A 14320-nucleotide genomic window follows, 5' to 3' on the forward strand; every position below is an offset into this window, starting at 1 on the left:
CGAATCTGCGGTTCCTCGGAGTAGCTGTCCTCGTGTAGGAACGAGTGTTAGGCGGAACAGCCAGCGAGGAGCACGTTTCTAGAGGACCGCTCTAGTCGACGGACCTGGTGTCCTCGGCAACGTGTCCCGGCCGGGTTGGGCGGGGAGTCCTGCCGGCAAGGCAGTAGGATGTTCCCGTCCCGGCGCAAGTCTACTATGTATCGCCGCGCGGGTAGCGGGTAAGTATCCTAAGGGAGAGGAAATTTATGCGAGGGGGAGGAGAACTAGGAAGCGGGGGGGGGGCGATGGATGAGAAGCGCTCGGGGACAATGAAGGCTCAGCGTCTAATCTTCAGTCCTGAAATATCTGTTTTATCTTCCGACTTTTTGTCGCAGTTTTGAGCGGTCAAGAAATGGTGCTGTGGAGATTAGGATGGGCGTGAATCTGAATGGCTGAGAAACAAGTTACGTTCCTGCCTTAATTATACAACGAATGGCACATCTCTTTGCTTTTTTCTCCACGAATAGTTTACTTCCCCTATAGGAATGAATGGAAATCACTATATAGGGGGGGGGGGAGAGGAGCACTTGAAGGGGGGCGCGGGGAGCTTGTACGGGAGGCGTTTTATGGAGATTGAGCTGGGAGAGACGTCTAAGAGGGCTGTATACTTCCCCTTATCTCACCCTGCCCTTCCTCTTCTCAAATATAGCAAATCTTTTTTTTACCTAGAGATGTAGTAACGGAATCCATGTTGTCTCTTGAGTCAGGAAGAAGTTCCTCCCAAGTAACTGGCAATTGGCAACACATTAGTTGTTAGGAAGAAGGGTTTTCAAGTTGGCGGGTTTCACTTTGCACAAGGTATATGCAGTGCTTTTAAAGAGCCCATTTTGGATTAATATGGGGGGATAGGATGAGCTCTTGGAGTTGGTGTAACATAGGGGGAAACTTAACAGCATATTTCTGTGCATGTTTACTCAGTAACAATTTAATGTGAAGCTTACTCCCAGGTAAGTGTGTAGTTTGATCTAAGAGCTGGGAGGTCCCTGGTTCAAAAAGTGCTTCAGCCATAAGTTTGCTAGGCAGCTTAGGCAAGCCATTATTTCTCTGCCCCCACCCCGCCCCCAAAATAAACTACAGTATAGGAATTAGACTGAATTACTTCACATGAATATTTGTAAGGATAACTGAAATGGTATGTGAAGTACTTTTAAGATTTGAAAGGGCCATACAAATGCTTGATGTATCTTTCCATGTCATTCCAATCTTACCTATTTTATTTTCACATTATGACAGTGGTATTTTTCCAAAGTTCTTGCTGTTGTGGTGTGGGTTGAATGAGGGACCTGAATCCCAGCCTGTCATGATCCCCACCTTAACAGGTGATGCTTGCTTAAGAGAAGCTTGTGGCTTCTTTTTGTCTTGCCTTCTTTTGCACATGGAATTATCTATCATGTTTCACTGTGTTGACTTGCCCTATTCTGATTTTGCTTCAGGTCCTGTCGGCTGTTTGGTATCCTACCCCGGAAATTTTCTCTCTTTCAACTCTTTTTTGTTGCACTGTTGCTGGGTTTTCTCTCCCTGTTGTGGCTGCAGCTCAGTTGTTCAGGGGATGTGACTAGAAGTCAAAGAGCTGCAGCTACACTGCCTCAGAAACCCTGCACATTGGAGCCTCTACCTCAGCTTCCTGATGACCCATCATGGGGACCCCACCGTCTAGCAGTGTTGGTGCCTTTCCGGGAGCGCTTTGAAGAGCTGCTGGCGTTTGTGCCTCACATGCATCACTTCCTCAGCAGGAAGAAAATTCGCCATCATATCTTCATACTCAACCAGGTGGATCATTACAGGTACTGTAAGGTATGGGTGAATGTGAACCCCATGCTGTCCCTCCCCCTCAATGTTTCAACCTAACCTGTATCCCAGATTATTACATTCTTCTTTGGGTGACTTTGGACATGATATTGATATGGAAGGAAACATTGGGCCTTTGTATTATCTAAAATAGATATTTGCATTTCCCCCACCTGTGAGATGTGTAACCTTGAAATCATATCTGAAGTCTCTCATATCCATCTATCTAGTACTATTATTGTTGTTGCTATTTTGAAATTTATTACCCACCCTTCACTAGCAGGTCCTACAGTGGGAATTTAAAATTCAGAATTAAAACAGACCGTAAAACGAATCAGTCACTGGAAAAGTGTGGGTCCTGAAAATTCACATCTCAGGTATCAAAGGTGCATATTCAGCTTATGCCAAAAGTTGCATTGTGAGGGTGCCAGAACACTTCTGTGAGGAGGGGATTCCATGACTCAGGGACTGCCACAGAGATTGCCCTCTTCTGAGCAACTACCCCACCAACTTCTGAGAGTGGTGAGACTGCAAAGAGGGCTCCCTCAGCACCTGAGGCGATTTGTAGGAATGGAGGCAGTGTCTGTTATTTGGGGCCTTAAGCCATTTAGAGCTTTGAACAGTAGCATGAGCCCAGAAACTAACAGCCAATGCAGCTGTTTTAAAACAGGAGCTATATGAGTTCTAAAGACAACCCCAGTACGTAATCTGGCTCCTGAATTTTGAACCTGTTGAAGTTTCCAAGTCCTCTTCAAAGGCAGCCCCATGTAGAGTGCATTGCAATGATCCAGTCTGGAAGTTAAGAGAATATGGAACACAGTGGCAAAGTCATCTCCGTCCAAAAGGGACTGTAGCTGGAAATAGCATTTCTAGCTCCTGAGGCCACCTGGGTTTCCAGTGACCATGCTGCATCCAGCAGTACCTCAAGTTACGAGCCTGCTCCTTCTAGGGGAGTTTAACCCAACCCAGAATGGATTTGAGAACCCAGTACACATGCCACCTATACCTATTCAGTATCAGTTAGCTGGTGCATATCCAGCTAACCACTACTACCTATGTAGCACCTAAGCCACTTCTCATGATTCAGATGGAAGAGAGAGAGAGAAGAGGGTGTCATCTGCATAGTGTGACTCCAAAACTCCAGATGACAGCTCCCAGTGAGTTCCTAGGGACAGCGTAGATCATCAAACAGTGGCTGAGTGCACAAGCTGAACACTTTTGACAGTGATGGCTGAGCTTTCCTGAATAGAATTTTCTGGCATAGGTCCCATCTGCTTGCATTGGTCTCTTGGGCAGGTTTAACAGAGCATCTCTGATCAACGTGGGCTTCCTCGAAAGTGGCAATGACACAGATTACATTGCCATGCATGATGTGGACTTGTTACCTCTCAATGAGGAATTGGACTACGGCTTCCCAGCTGCAGGCCCTTTCCATGTGGCATCGCCGGAGCTGCACCCTCTCTATCACTATAACACCTACGTAGGTGGCATCTTGCTGCTCACCAAGCAGCACTATCGAATGGTAAGACCTAAGTTCTTTCTTTTGGGCTCCTGGGATATCTTATACAACCCACAGAAGGACAAAGTCCTTGCTGGTTATTTTCATCAAGCCCACCACCCTTGTTCTCACCCTTCTGAGCTGTCCCAGGGGGTTGGCACTGTATATTTAATGGCTTTTGATGCATTCTACTCCCTTTAATCCTGAAGACGAAGAGTTTTGCAGTAATGGTGTTAGCTGTGGCTTAGTAAAGACAGCAGCAGTTATTACTGTCTCTGTCCCAAGACTTGAAGGAGGGAGAATATTTCTGGTTTAAACTGTGCCTTTATTGTTGTTTCAGTGTAATGGAATGTCGAACCGCTTCTGGGGCTGGGGCCGTGAGGATGATGAGTTTTATCGCCGCATCAGAGGCGCTGGACTTCAGGTGAGGCTGCAGAATGGCTTTCGCTGTAGTTTGAGACCTTGGGACTCTAGTTCTGGGTGAGATTTGAGCCTATTATTCTGCCATGGTGTGTGAATTCTGTTTTGGACAGAGCTTTCTGGCTTCAGTGTAGGCTCCAACTTTTTATTTCAGCTGTTCCGGCCATCAGGAATTAAAAGTGGATATAAGACATTCCAGCATCTTCATGACCCAGCTTGGCGCAAGAGAGACCAGAAGCGCATTGCTTCCCAAAAGCAGGTGGGAGTTTCTCATGTGGGAGATGGGGGAAGCAGGTGGCTGGGGGTTGGAACTAAAAATACATTGTTTTTCTTACGTGGAGCCGGCCATATAGCTCTGTAGTAAGTCCTGCACTGTTGCTTCTGCTTAGCCTGGAGGGAACAGCGTTGAGCAAGATGGTTACATCAGAAGGCACAGAAATAGGTATGGCCTGGAACTCATGAATCTGTTATAGATTTTTTTTCTACAAAATGTAGACAGTATTGACTTTTCAAAATATTTAATTTTAAAACGTACATTTCTATCCCTGATGACTGTGGATAAAAACTTTACAAGGTAAGCAACAAATGAAACCAGGGAGTGTGCCTTTTGCAGGCAGTATCTCCGTCCTTTAGTGCCTCTGATCTGTTTCTTCCCAGTGTTCATGTGTATCAGCTTTCCCTTCCTTATGAGTGCCATAAATAAAATGAAATGAAATAAAAATTTCAAAAGTGATGCCCACCCATTCAGTTTGAACAAAGCTTGTGTTGTAAATTGCTTCAGGATGCCTCACAGGAAGTGATACATAAATGAAATAAATAACAGTGGGTGGAATTCAGTATAGCGCTATGGTGAATGTTACATTGGTGCACGTATTTCTCTCTGCACAACAGGACATTCTCCTCCTCTCCCTGCATATCCCCTAAATCTGTTCTAAAGGCTTCCCCAACCCTATGGAGCAGATTTGGGGATAGGACAAAATATTGAGAATCTCATCTTCCCCTCTTCCACCCTTTTAAAATCCATATGATTATAGGGAAACATTTTGAATCAAAGTTGGCAGATTTTGCTGAAAGTAGATAAAGTCCAAGGTTCCTCGTAGTCTATGGTCAGGTCTTCTCAGCTTGGTGCAAGTGTGTCTCTACTTTTCTCCCTAGTTTTTCTTAAAAGGAACTCAGCAGAAGTCTCCCATAAACAAAGTAATAGGAATTGTGCAATGCCAATGAATTTATGGAGACTTGCATAACTTACTGATTGCACATTTGGTGTTCTGATGCTGCAGAATAGAAGAACCATTGATTGTGATCGTCTTAGACCCCCTCCCTTTGCCATAACTGAGGTTTAAGTCTGTGACTCTATCCTTCACAACACTTAAGCCTCCTTCCCTGCTTGCTCTGCTTCACACAAGCCCTCTTCATGATGTCATTTTTTTGCTCTCCTACTCTGGACCTGTGTGTATGATGTGTGGCATTTTTGTTCCCATGTAGGAGCAGTTCAAGGTGGACCGTCACGGAGGCTTGACCAACCTCCAGTACAGAGTGGAGTCACGAACTCGGTTGACTGTGGGAGAATCTCCCTGCACAGTCCTCAACATCTTCCTAGAATGCGACACCAGTGAGACTCCCTGGTGCACATTTGGCTGAGCCGACTCCTGCATAGACTCTTGCGTTGCTGCAGCAGCTGGTTATCAGAATTGTGTCTGGACTCTCCAAAGCCAGATCCTTCTGCAGGAGCCAGCAACAGGGCATGGATGCCTGTGGTCCAATGGTTACAACAAAAGGTCTGAGGATCCACATCAGTTGACAGGTCAGATGCAGAGCATGACCTCCATGTGGATGCAGGCAAGGTGGCAGAGACGCTGGCAAGATTAAATGGGCTGAGCGCCTGTTCAGAAGGATGTTGACTTGGCAGCCTACATCTCAACGGATGGAAGAAAATCTGAAACTAAGAGGCAGGTCAGTGACTGAATCATCCTGCCTATATCAGCCAGTGCTCCAACACTACATGATAACAAGGCAGTGGGACCTACAGACTTGTTGCCCAGGCTGATGCTTAAAGGACTTTACAGAATCACTATCAGGTAAACTTGTTGGAAGTTTGCTGCTCTCCTATTTCAAAATATGTATAGAGACTTGCTGTGAAGCTCTTGTGCACCCCATCTCTTCCTATGAGGTCTCCTGCGAAGTGGACACTTGTGCTCTGGCTCAGAGAGCATTGTCACTTACCCCTGGACCTAAACTCATCGTGGTAAAGTGTCTTGTTATTGGGGTCTTTGAGACACTGAAAGCTGTTGGTTTGCTTCAATAAAGCCATTAAGGCGAGTGCCTCATGAAAGGAAATCAGTGTGCGTGTGTTTACATAGGCATTGCTGTAAGTAGTACAGTGGAACCTCCAGTTATGAACTTAATTCGCTCCGGAGGTCTGTTCTTAAGCCAAAACCACTCATAACATGAGGTGCACTTTCGCTAACGGCACCTCCCGCTGCTGCCGCGCGACTTCCGCTCACATCCTGGGGCAAAATTCGCAACCGGGAGCATCTACTTCCGGGTTAGCGGAGCTCGTAACCCGAAGCGTTTGCAGGGAGGAGGGTACATAACGCGAGGTTCCACTGTATCTGGTGTTTTGATTTGCACCTTCTCCCTTTTCTGGCCCATTAAACTTTCTAATCCAGAACCCTCATCCAAACCCATTCTTCAGATCCCTGATTGGCCCTGATGTTGCCTGACACGCCTTAAAAATGAAAGAAACGAGCCACACAAGTAAAGAGATATATTGTCTGAATATAATGCATTTGTACACTGTGACTATTCCAATAAATCTCCTTCGCCAAGAGAACGAGAGACAAAAGACAGACCCCCCCCAGCATCAGGGAACCAGGCCAAAACACCTGCGAAAGAACTGATAGCTCCTACTCAGGTGCATGCGGCACCTGTGGAAGTGCCTGGTCACAGAGCTGGCTGTAGCAGTGCTGGTTGTCTGCTGGAGGCTGACTGTCGACAGGTGAAGGGTCTGTGCTCGTGGAGGGATGTCACTGGGGCCTGCAACGTGGAGAGGTGGAAGAGATGTTTGCCAAGCCTCCATAGAAATGCCTGCCGCCTCCAGGTTCCTCTCCTCTTTCAGAGGCTTAGATTTTTTCTTGAGCTGTTGAGTAAATATGCTGCTGAACTGTTCAAGGGTACTTGGGTGCTCAGACTGACTTGAGTTGGCTGCCAGGCTCTTGGCATCAGGGGCGAGTTCTTTGTAGTTGCACGAAATAAGCTTCTGCAGCTGAGTTTTGGAGGTAGTTTTTTTGCCAGCCGAGGTTGCTGTAAAGGGTGGGGGTAGAGCCAAAAGGGTTACAGAACTGTGATTTTCTACACCCCAGAAGCAGTTCCCACTTAACAAAACTCTTCATTAATTGCTTGCAGCTGGATGTGATGTATTAGAAGATGTGAGATTCTAGAACTCTGTGAAAAGAGCTCCCACATATGTCATTAGGGTGCCCATTCCCAATATCTGCTGCACAGTGCAGGGCATTTTTTTTTTTTTTTTTAAAAGACTCAGTTCCATGCACCCCATGAGGGGTACATGGAAATCAAGATTGACTTTCAGCTGACGGTGGTGCACCTTTAGCAACTTCCCCTGACTTCTAGGCTTCTATATGTGCTGACTGCTTTGCTGTTCCCAACTAATCTAGTCCTTGTCTAAATCTTCCAGACTTTGCAGACAATCCACAGTGCAGTTGAGTAACGCAACTCAAACTGATATGAATAATTTATTCCGAGTGCAAAACCAAAGTTCCCTTAGCACACATCCCCCCCATGTCACATACTGTGTGTGTGTGACAAACTGCTATTTTTTAGGCATGTCATACAATTTCCACTTACCTGTAGCTAAAAGAACCAGGGCAAAATTGGAGAGTGCACAGTGGAACCCTTGGCTTGTCAGCCTGTCCTCAGACTTTAGAGGGTGGGCAAGAATTAGGTACTGATCTGAATGAGCAAACCCTCATGTGCTGAAAGCATAGATTAGCATGGAGCACCTGTGGCAGGCAGAGATATGTGACAGGGTTGGCACTGACTTGGAGACCCTCTCACCGTTGCTGAATGTGGCCAGCAGTGGTGGGTGGGGCTAGCCTTACATGGCCCCTCATGCATACTGTCATCTGAATCCTTCCCTTAACACAAAGGAAGTAGAGCAATACCTTTTCTGAGGCCCATCCCTCTCATAGTGACATCCCTGGTGGTACTTTTCAGCAATGTGAAGCTACTATAGCAGTTGCTGGGAGCTAATGGTGGAAGTTGATCTAGAATTGAGACTGTTGTCACCATCAGCTCTCTGGACACTAAAAGTAATGGAAGATGCACTGCCGACAGTAATGGCCAGTTGCTGAAGATGGGGTGCTGTCTCATTTATGAAATAAACAGGGGCTCACCACTGATAACACAGCTTAGCAATCATTTGATCAGCTAAGCGATAGTTTGGGTCTACGTCCCTGGAGAAAAAGGGTCAGCTATGTTTCAGTTCAGTTTGCACTGCAGATCTTAAAGGTTTACTACATTAGTTGCTCCTTTTCTAAAGCAAGGTTGGAACTAGTGCATGCCTGTGATAAGCGATCTCACAGGGCAGCCTCCTGCAGTCTAGTGCCTTCCACATATTGGATGCCAACTCCCATCAGCTCCAGCAAGCGTGGTCAGTGGCCAGGGATGGTGGGATCTAGTCCACAACATCTGGAAGGTACTACATTGGCAACCGCTACATGGATGTAACTCCCTCCAGTTGGTAAGGTGTTCACAGTGCTGCCTTATACTGCTTAGGCACTTCCACCTCTCCGTAGTCACCTGCTACCATGTGCAAGGAGCTGCCGCACTTGGATCCAGACTTCATTGATGAGGCCTCTAGCTCAGTGGTCATACTGGAGGAAGATGAATCCTCGTCGTTTGTCTGTATGAAAGAGAAGCATACACAGTTAAGGCAGCAGCTCTGAAGCTTAATCCACCACTATTCAAATGTGCCCAACTAGGGCCACTGCCTACCATCCCCAGCCAGAAATGATGCTTATAGTGAGATGCTTGATAAAGAGAACTAGGACTTGGTTGGCTAGGTTTTCTCTCTTCCCAATGTTCTTATCCCTATTAGAGAAATGTTTTAGGTTTTTTTAACCAACAAAAAGGGAGGCGAAGTCTGTCACCACTTGCAAGGAATGGAAACAAAGTGGGCCTTGGCGGTTAGTCACTATTCAGGAAGTCTTGCTCAGTATTCTATTTGAGGAACAGGTTTATTTCTCTGACCAGCACACCTGAGTCCAGGGATGCTTAACCACTAGTCAGTGGGTGTATAGGACTGTAGCCTAAGGCAGTAGACCAAGAGGGTTTTCTGCTTCCCAAGAGGCCATAGTGCAACCTGATGCCTCCGTAATACTTAATGCAACCTCATTTGAACGTCTGCGGTCTCATACCTCACTCCATCTAAAGACTCATACAGTGATGACTTTACCACCAGCCGCCACCTCCTCCCACCCACCATTTGCTCTGCTTACTGTCTGCCTGATGAAGAGTTCTGGAGAACTGAAAAGCTTGCACACCGTTTTTTGACATATTGATTAGCCACATAACAGTATTATCCTAATGTGGGTTTTAGATAGATAGATAGATAGATAGATAGATAGATAGATAGATGATAGATAGATAGATAGATAGATAGATAGATAGATAGATAGATGATAGATAGATAGATAGATAGATAGATAGATGATAGATAGATAGATAGATAGATAGATAGATAGATAGATAGATAGATAGATAGATGATAGATAGATAGATAATATTTATAGCCCACCCATTTGGCTGGGTTTCCCCAGCCACTGTGGGCGGCTCCCAACAGAATATTAAACAGAATAAAACTTCAAACATTAATAACTTCCCTAAACAGGGCTGCCTTCGGATGTCTTCTGAAAGTCAGGTAGTTGTTTATTTCCTTGACATCTCGTGGGAGGGCATTCCACAGGGCGGGCGCCACCACCAAGAAGACCCTCTGAATGATGACTGTGGGCCAACAGGGTTGCCTTTGCATTTTAGGAACACTTTGCCAGTTATGCACGTTGTTTGCAGAACTACTTATAAAGTGGAGTTTATGGCCCAAGTGCATTCAGCTTCTTCTGGCTGAAAAAGGAAAGTGCCTGCACCCCTTGCAGAAGAGAACTCAGTAACTGGGACAGGTTCAGTCCTGCTTCACATACCAAGCTGGGTGACTGAGACGGAGCTTCTTTGTACACCTTGTACCGTCTGCCCTTCCTGCTCCCATAGAATCTGGAGAAGAAAGCCCAGGGCCCACGAGAGTTTAACGCTGGCTCACTGGCTTGTGATGAGATCTGTAAGAACTGAATGTCCAGCTGCAACTGTCCTCTTGTCTTCTCCTTCTTGCCAGGTCGAGATTGCAGCACAAACCACCTGCAGAGAGATAAGGCAATGGCCTCTATGGCAGGTGTCTAACATGCCACTCTTCTACTGCTGAGAGAGGCAACGTGGTGCCCTCCAGGTGTTGTGGAACACAAGTCCCATCAGACCCAGCCAGTTTGGCCACTGAGCAGGGGTGACTCAAACTGTAGCCTGAAAGATCTGAAGAGCTGCACACAGTCTACCCTGGCTCTATGGGTTACCACTGCAGTACCAATGATCTAACAAGAGCCCTGCTGGATCAGGCCAAGGCCTCATCTAATCCAGCATCCTGTTCTCACAGTAGCCAACCAGATGCTTATAAGATGCACAAAAGCAGGAGCAGAGCCAAATAGCTCTCTCTCCACTTGTGATTCTCAGCCACTGGTATTCAGAGGCATACTGTCTAGGTTAGAAGAGACAGAATATAGCCACCAGGTCGTTTCTTGGCACCTATGTAGTAACACAATAGGGTAACCTTCCTCGACCTGGTGTCCTACAGATGTTTTGCACAATCCTGTACTACAGCGACTGACTTGGGCTAAAGCAGTATTTCTCAAACTTGGGTATCCAGCTGTTTTCTTGGATTACAACTCCTATCATGCCTAGCTAGCACGACCAGCGGTCAGGCATGATGGGAGTTGTAGTCCAAAAACAGCTGGAGACCCAAGTTTGGGAAACCTGGGGCTAAAGGGAGTTGCAGTACACATCTAAGGGCACTGGGTTGTAGAAGGATGCTCTAGAGCAGGGACAGCCAACACAGCTCCCTGCAGATGTTGCTGGACTACACTCACGATTCTTGACCTTTGGTTGTGCTGGCTGAGGGTGATGGGAGTCATGTGACACAACATCTGGAGGGCACTGTTGGTTTCCCCTGTCATATACAGTGGTACCTCGGGTTACATACGCTTCAGGTTACATATGCTTCAGGTTACAGACTCCGCTAACCCAGAAATAGTACCTCGGGTTAAGAACTTTGCTTCAGGATGAGAACAGAAATCGTACTCTGGCAGCGCGGCGGCAGCAGGAGGCCCCATTAGCTAAAGTGGTGCTTCAGGTTAAGAACAGTTTCAGGTTAAGAATGGACCTCCAGACGAATTAAGTACTTAACCCGAGGTACCACTGTACTGCAGTTGAATATTGACCAAGTTGTAACTTACCACAGTGTGACTGTTACCATTTTGTAAACTGGTCATTTGGCAGCTGCTGAGGAGAAGTTTGCAACTCCTGTAAATTTCCAATTTGGGTGTGTGTTGCAGTGACCTCAGCACTTGGCTGGATCTTTCGGCCTACCAGTTTCCTGTTTGCTTACAGGCTAATTGCTGCAATTTACATTTTGGAAAATGTGAAGTGCCCTATTCTGCACTGGAGATGCTAAAAAAATGGTGTGCCTGGGTGGTTTGCTGAAGGTGGAGCCTGCCAGATTCTGCAACTGGGCATTTCAAAGAGCGTGACTGGATAAGTGTATTAAATCTCATCCATATGCTAAACTTCCCTACCAGCTCTGAAGAAGACAGAATCCTCCCTCTTGCTTTTCCAGTCAATTAACAGCTTGCCACAAAAGGAGCCTACAAGTGATTTACAAAATGTTAAAAGCATAAAGCATGGCTCAAAATTGGGGGGGGGGGGAATGCATTACAAGAAAAGCCATACAATAAAACCAATCAAAGAGCAGCAAAAGCACACCATCAATAGATAGATTATTACAATTTTGCTATCAAATGCCTGGAAAGTGATAAGTTTCTAGCTGGAGCCAGAGGAATGTTAATTATGGTACCCGGTGGACTTCAGCAGGAAAGCATTCACCAAATGGGGAGCCCCAATGGAAAAGACCCTCTCCTTTCCTCCCAAGTACTACTAATATTACAATCCCAGCTAAAATTTGGCACTTTTACATAGCCCTTCAATATATGTGCATTTTTATGGGAGCTATGGCTTAATTAGTTTGCAGCCAGTTTTCGTTCAATATCTTATTGTGTGCACATGTTTGTGTGTGCATGACATTTGCATTGCTGCCTCGGCTGTGCAATGATGCACCTCTTAAAAGGCTTTTGCCTCATTTTTGCTGCTTATGGCGCTGACCATTTTCTTATGGGCCATCACCTCCAAACTATATCTTCCTACACTTCTTGCCTGAAGCCACCCCATGGCTCAAAAATGTGAACTCTGGGTTAACCAGCATGGTGTCCTCTAGACTACAACTGCCATCAATCTTGACCACTGGCCAAACTGGCTGTGGCTGATGGAAATTGCATCTGGAGGACACTGTGTTGGTTATCCATAGCCTGATTTTGCGAGATAGATGCAGGGCTGGCAGGTGATGCTCACTCATTTCTTCTCTTCGTTTTGTCCTGAAAAAGTTGGGCAAGAGGCAAGCATACTCTGCCGAGGAACTGGTTGAAATGATGCAAGGACTGGTGCATGACGGTAAGGATGAGGCCATTCTCTTCTGAGTCATCCAACACACTGGGCAGCTGCAATGTACACTCTTCATGCCATTCGGGACTTAGGCTGTGTAGTGCTACGGAGGTCCTGAACTTTTGCTTTTGTAGCTGAATCACAACATAGGGGTTGCTGGTGCCAGTGGCGCCCTTAGAGCGTAGAGAGCAGGCACGCAGGACAGTCAGCTGCAGGTGGGTAGGGTGCCAGGCAGGCTCCTTTTCTGGGTCCTCATCCACCCTGCAAAGACAAATCCTTTTATTAGTTAGTGGCGGTTGTGAATCGTATAATTGTAGAGTTGGAAGAGACCTGAAGGTCATCTGGTCCAACCCCTGTAATGCAGGAATCTCATCTAAAGCATCCATGACAGATGGCCATCCAACCTCTGCTTAAAAACCTCCAAGGAAGGAGAGTCCACAACCTCCCGAAGGAGTCCGTTCCACTGTCTTAACAGCTCTTACTGGCAGAAAGTTATTCCTGATGCTTAGTCAGAATCTCCTTTCTTGTAACTTGAATCCATTGGTTGAGTCCTACCCTCCAGAGCAGGAAAAAAGAAGCTTGCTCCATCCCCCGTGTGACAACCCTTGAGATATTTGCAGGTGGATATCATATCTCCTCTCAGTTGCCTCTTTTCCAGGCTAAACATACCCAACTCCCTCAACTGTTCCACATAAGGCTTGTTTTCCAGACCCCTCATCTACTTGGTTGCCCTCCTCCACACACATTCCAGCTTGTCAATATCCTTCTTACATAACTTGTGGCACCCAGAAATAGACACAGTATTCCAGGTGTGGTCTGGCCAAGGCAGAACAAAAAAGTACTATTAGTTCCCTTGATCTAGACGCTATGCCTCTGTTGATATAGCCTATAATAGTGTTCACTTTTTTGCTGCTACATCACATGTTGAGCTTGTGATCTACAAAGACCTTATTCATTTGTATTACTGGCAATCCAGATGTCCCTCCTCTTATATTTGTGCAGCTGCTTATTCTTGCCTAAGTGCAGAACCTTCCATTAGTCCCTATTGGAATTCATTTCGCTAGTTTTGGCCCAGTTCTCCATGTTCACCCAGTGAGCTTCCTGTTGCAGCAGAGCTTTGAACCTAGCTCTCTCCCCATCCAAATCTCCTTTCCTAATCTAAATTGCAGGGTTACTGTGAGGTTAACCTGGGGAAACTCCATTGGAGCTGCCCTGAAAGTCTTTGAGGGTGAGGTTACAAACATAATAATAGCTGGTCTTCTTAGGCTGAGGTGGGACTGAGTCAACATTTAGCTGTCTAGAGAGATGGAACAACTCTTTACCCGATCACTGGCAAGGACTTTGTTCCCTCCTGGTTTGCATCCAGCTCCATGTAGCCAATTCAACTGACATCCACGTCACTGCCTTAATGGCACCTAGAGTAAAGCAAGGAATGCCCATTCGAGAATGTGGAATTTGAGGTTGACAATCAGGTGGGCGGAGCTCTTATTAGCCACACCCCTATATCCAGCAATTTTCTTCTTCTTTCTGATTCCGTATGTTTTGCTCTGTTGTTGTCAGGGCGCACCTCTCCACTCTGACTTAGAGTCACTAGGAGTCCACCTGACTACACGATCCCACAGGAAGGCGCTGGTGGAACCCAAAAACTATGAAAAGCAAACTTTTTGAGTTTTTGGTCCATAGTCTCTTGCAGCTTCAGAGATGCCAATACATCTCCTTGCCAAGGCAAAAGGGACCCAGGGGCAG

General features: G+C 46.2%; 2 protein-coding genes across 2 annotated transcripts; one reads left to right on the forward strand and one right to left on the reverse strand.

Moving 5' to 3' along the window:
• Positions 1 to 92: 92 nt before the first annotated feature.
• On the forward strand, positions 93 to 6082 carry B4GALT7 (beta-1,4-galactosyltransferase 7). Its single transcript, XM_053377287.1, has 6 exons — positions 93 to 218; positions 1473 to 1823; positions 3124 to 3349; positions 3666 to 3749; positions 3900 to 4004; positions 5231 to 6082. Exons 1-6 carry the CDS (start codon positions 169 to 171, stop codon positions 5384 to 5386), a joined length of 972 nt encoding a protein of 323 aa, XP_053233262.1. The 5' UTR covers positions 93 to 168; the 3' UTR covers positions 5387 to 6082.
• A 415-nt stretch (positions 6083 to 6497) lies between these two features.
• Positions 6498 to 14005, reverse strand: LOC128408084 (rab11 family-interacting protein 2-like). Its single transcript, XM_053377286.1, has 5 exons — positions 13897 to 14005; positions 12485 to 12835; positions 9961 to 10171; positions 8564 to 8666; positions 6498 to 7048 (listed from the first exon to the last, which is right to left on the reverse strand). The coding sequence occupies exons 1-5, from the start codon at positions 13944 to 13946 to the stop codon at positions 6609 to 6611; spliced, it is 1155 nt and encodes a 384-aa protein (XP_053233261.1). The 5' UTR covers positions 13947 to 14005; the 3' UTR covers positions 6498 to 6608.
• Between the last annotated feature and the right edge of the window lie 315 nt (positions 14006 to 14320).

This window comes from Podarcis raffonei, chromosome 2 (genome assembly GCF_027172205.1).
Source record: "Podarcis raffonei isolate rPodRaf1 chromosome 2, rPodRaf1.pri, whole genome shotgun sequence".
Classification (NCBI taxonomy): Eukaryota; Metazoa; Chordata; class Lepidosauria; order Squamata; family Lacertidae; genus Podarcis; species Podarcis raffonei.

Excerpts from the sequence above, each read along its gene's own strand:
- B4GALT7 (XM_053377287.1), top strand. The coding sequence starts at position 169 with ATGTTCCCGTCCCGGCGCAAGTCTACTATGTATCGCCGCGCGGGTAGC. Across the intron at positions 219-1,472 it reads TATCGCCGCGCGGGTAGCGG|GTCCTGTCGGCTGTTTGGTA; the intron begins GTAAGTATCCTA and ends ATTTTGCTTCAG. Across the intron at positions 3,350-3,665 it reads CCAAGCAGCACTATCGAATG|TGTAATGGAATGTCGAACCG; the intron begins GTAAGACCTAAG and ends TTGTTGTTTCAG.
- LOC128408084 (XM_053377286.1), bottom strand. The coding sequence starts at position 13,946 with ATGGAGCTGGATGCAAACCAGGAGGGAACAAAGTCCTTGCCAGTGATC. Across the intron at positions 10,172-12,484 it reads AAAACGAAGAGAAGAAATGA|GTGGTTTGTGCTGCAATCTC; the intron begins GTGAGCATCACC and ends ATCTCTCTGCAG. Across the intron at positions 8,667-9,960 it reads CGTCTCAGTCACCCAGCTTG|ACAAACGACGAGGATTCATC; the intron begins GTATGTGAAGCA and ends TCTTTCATACAG.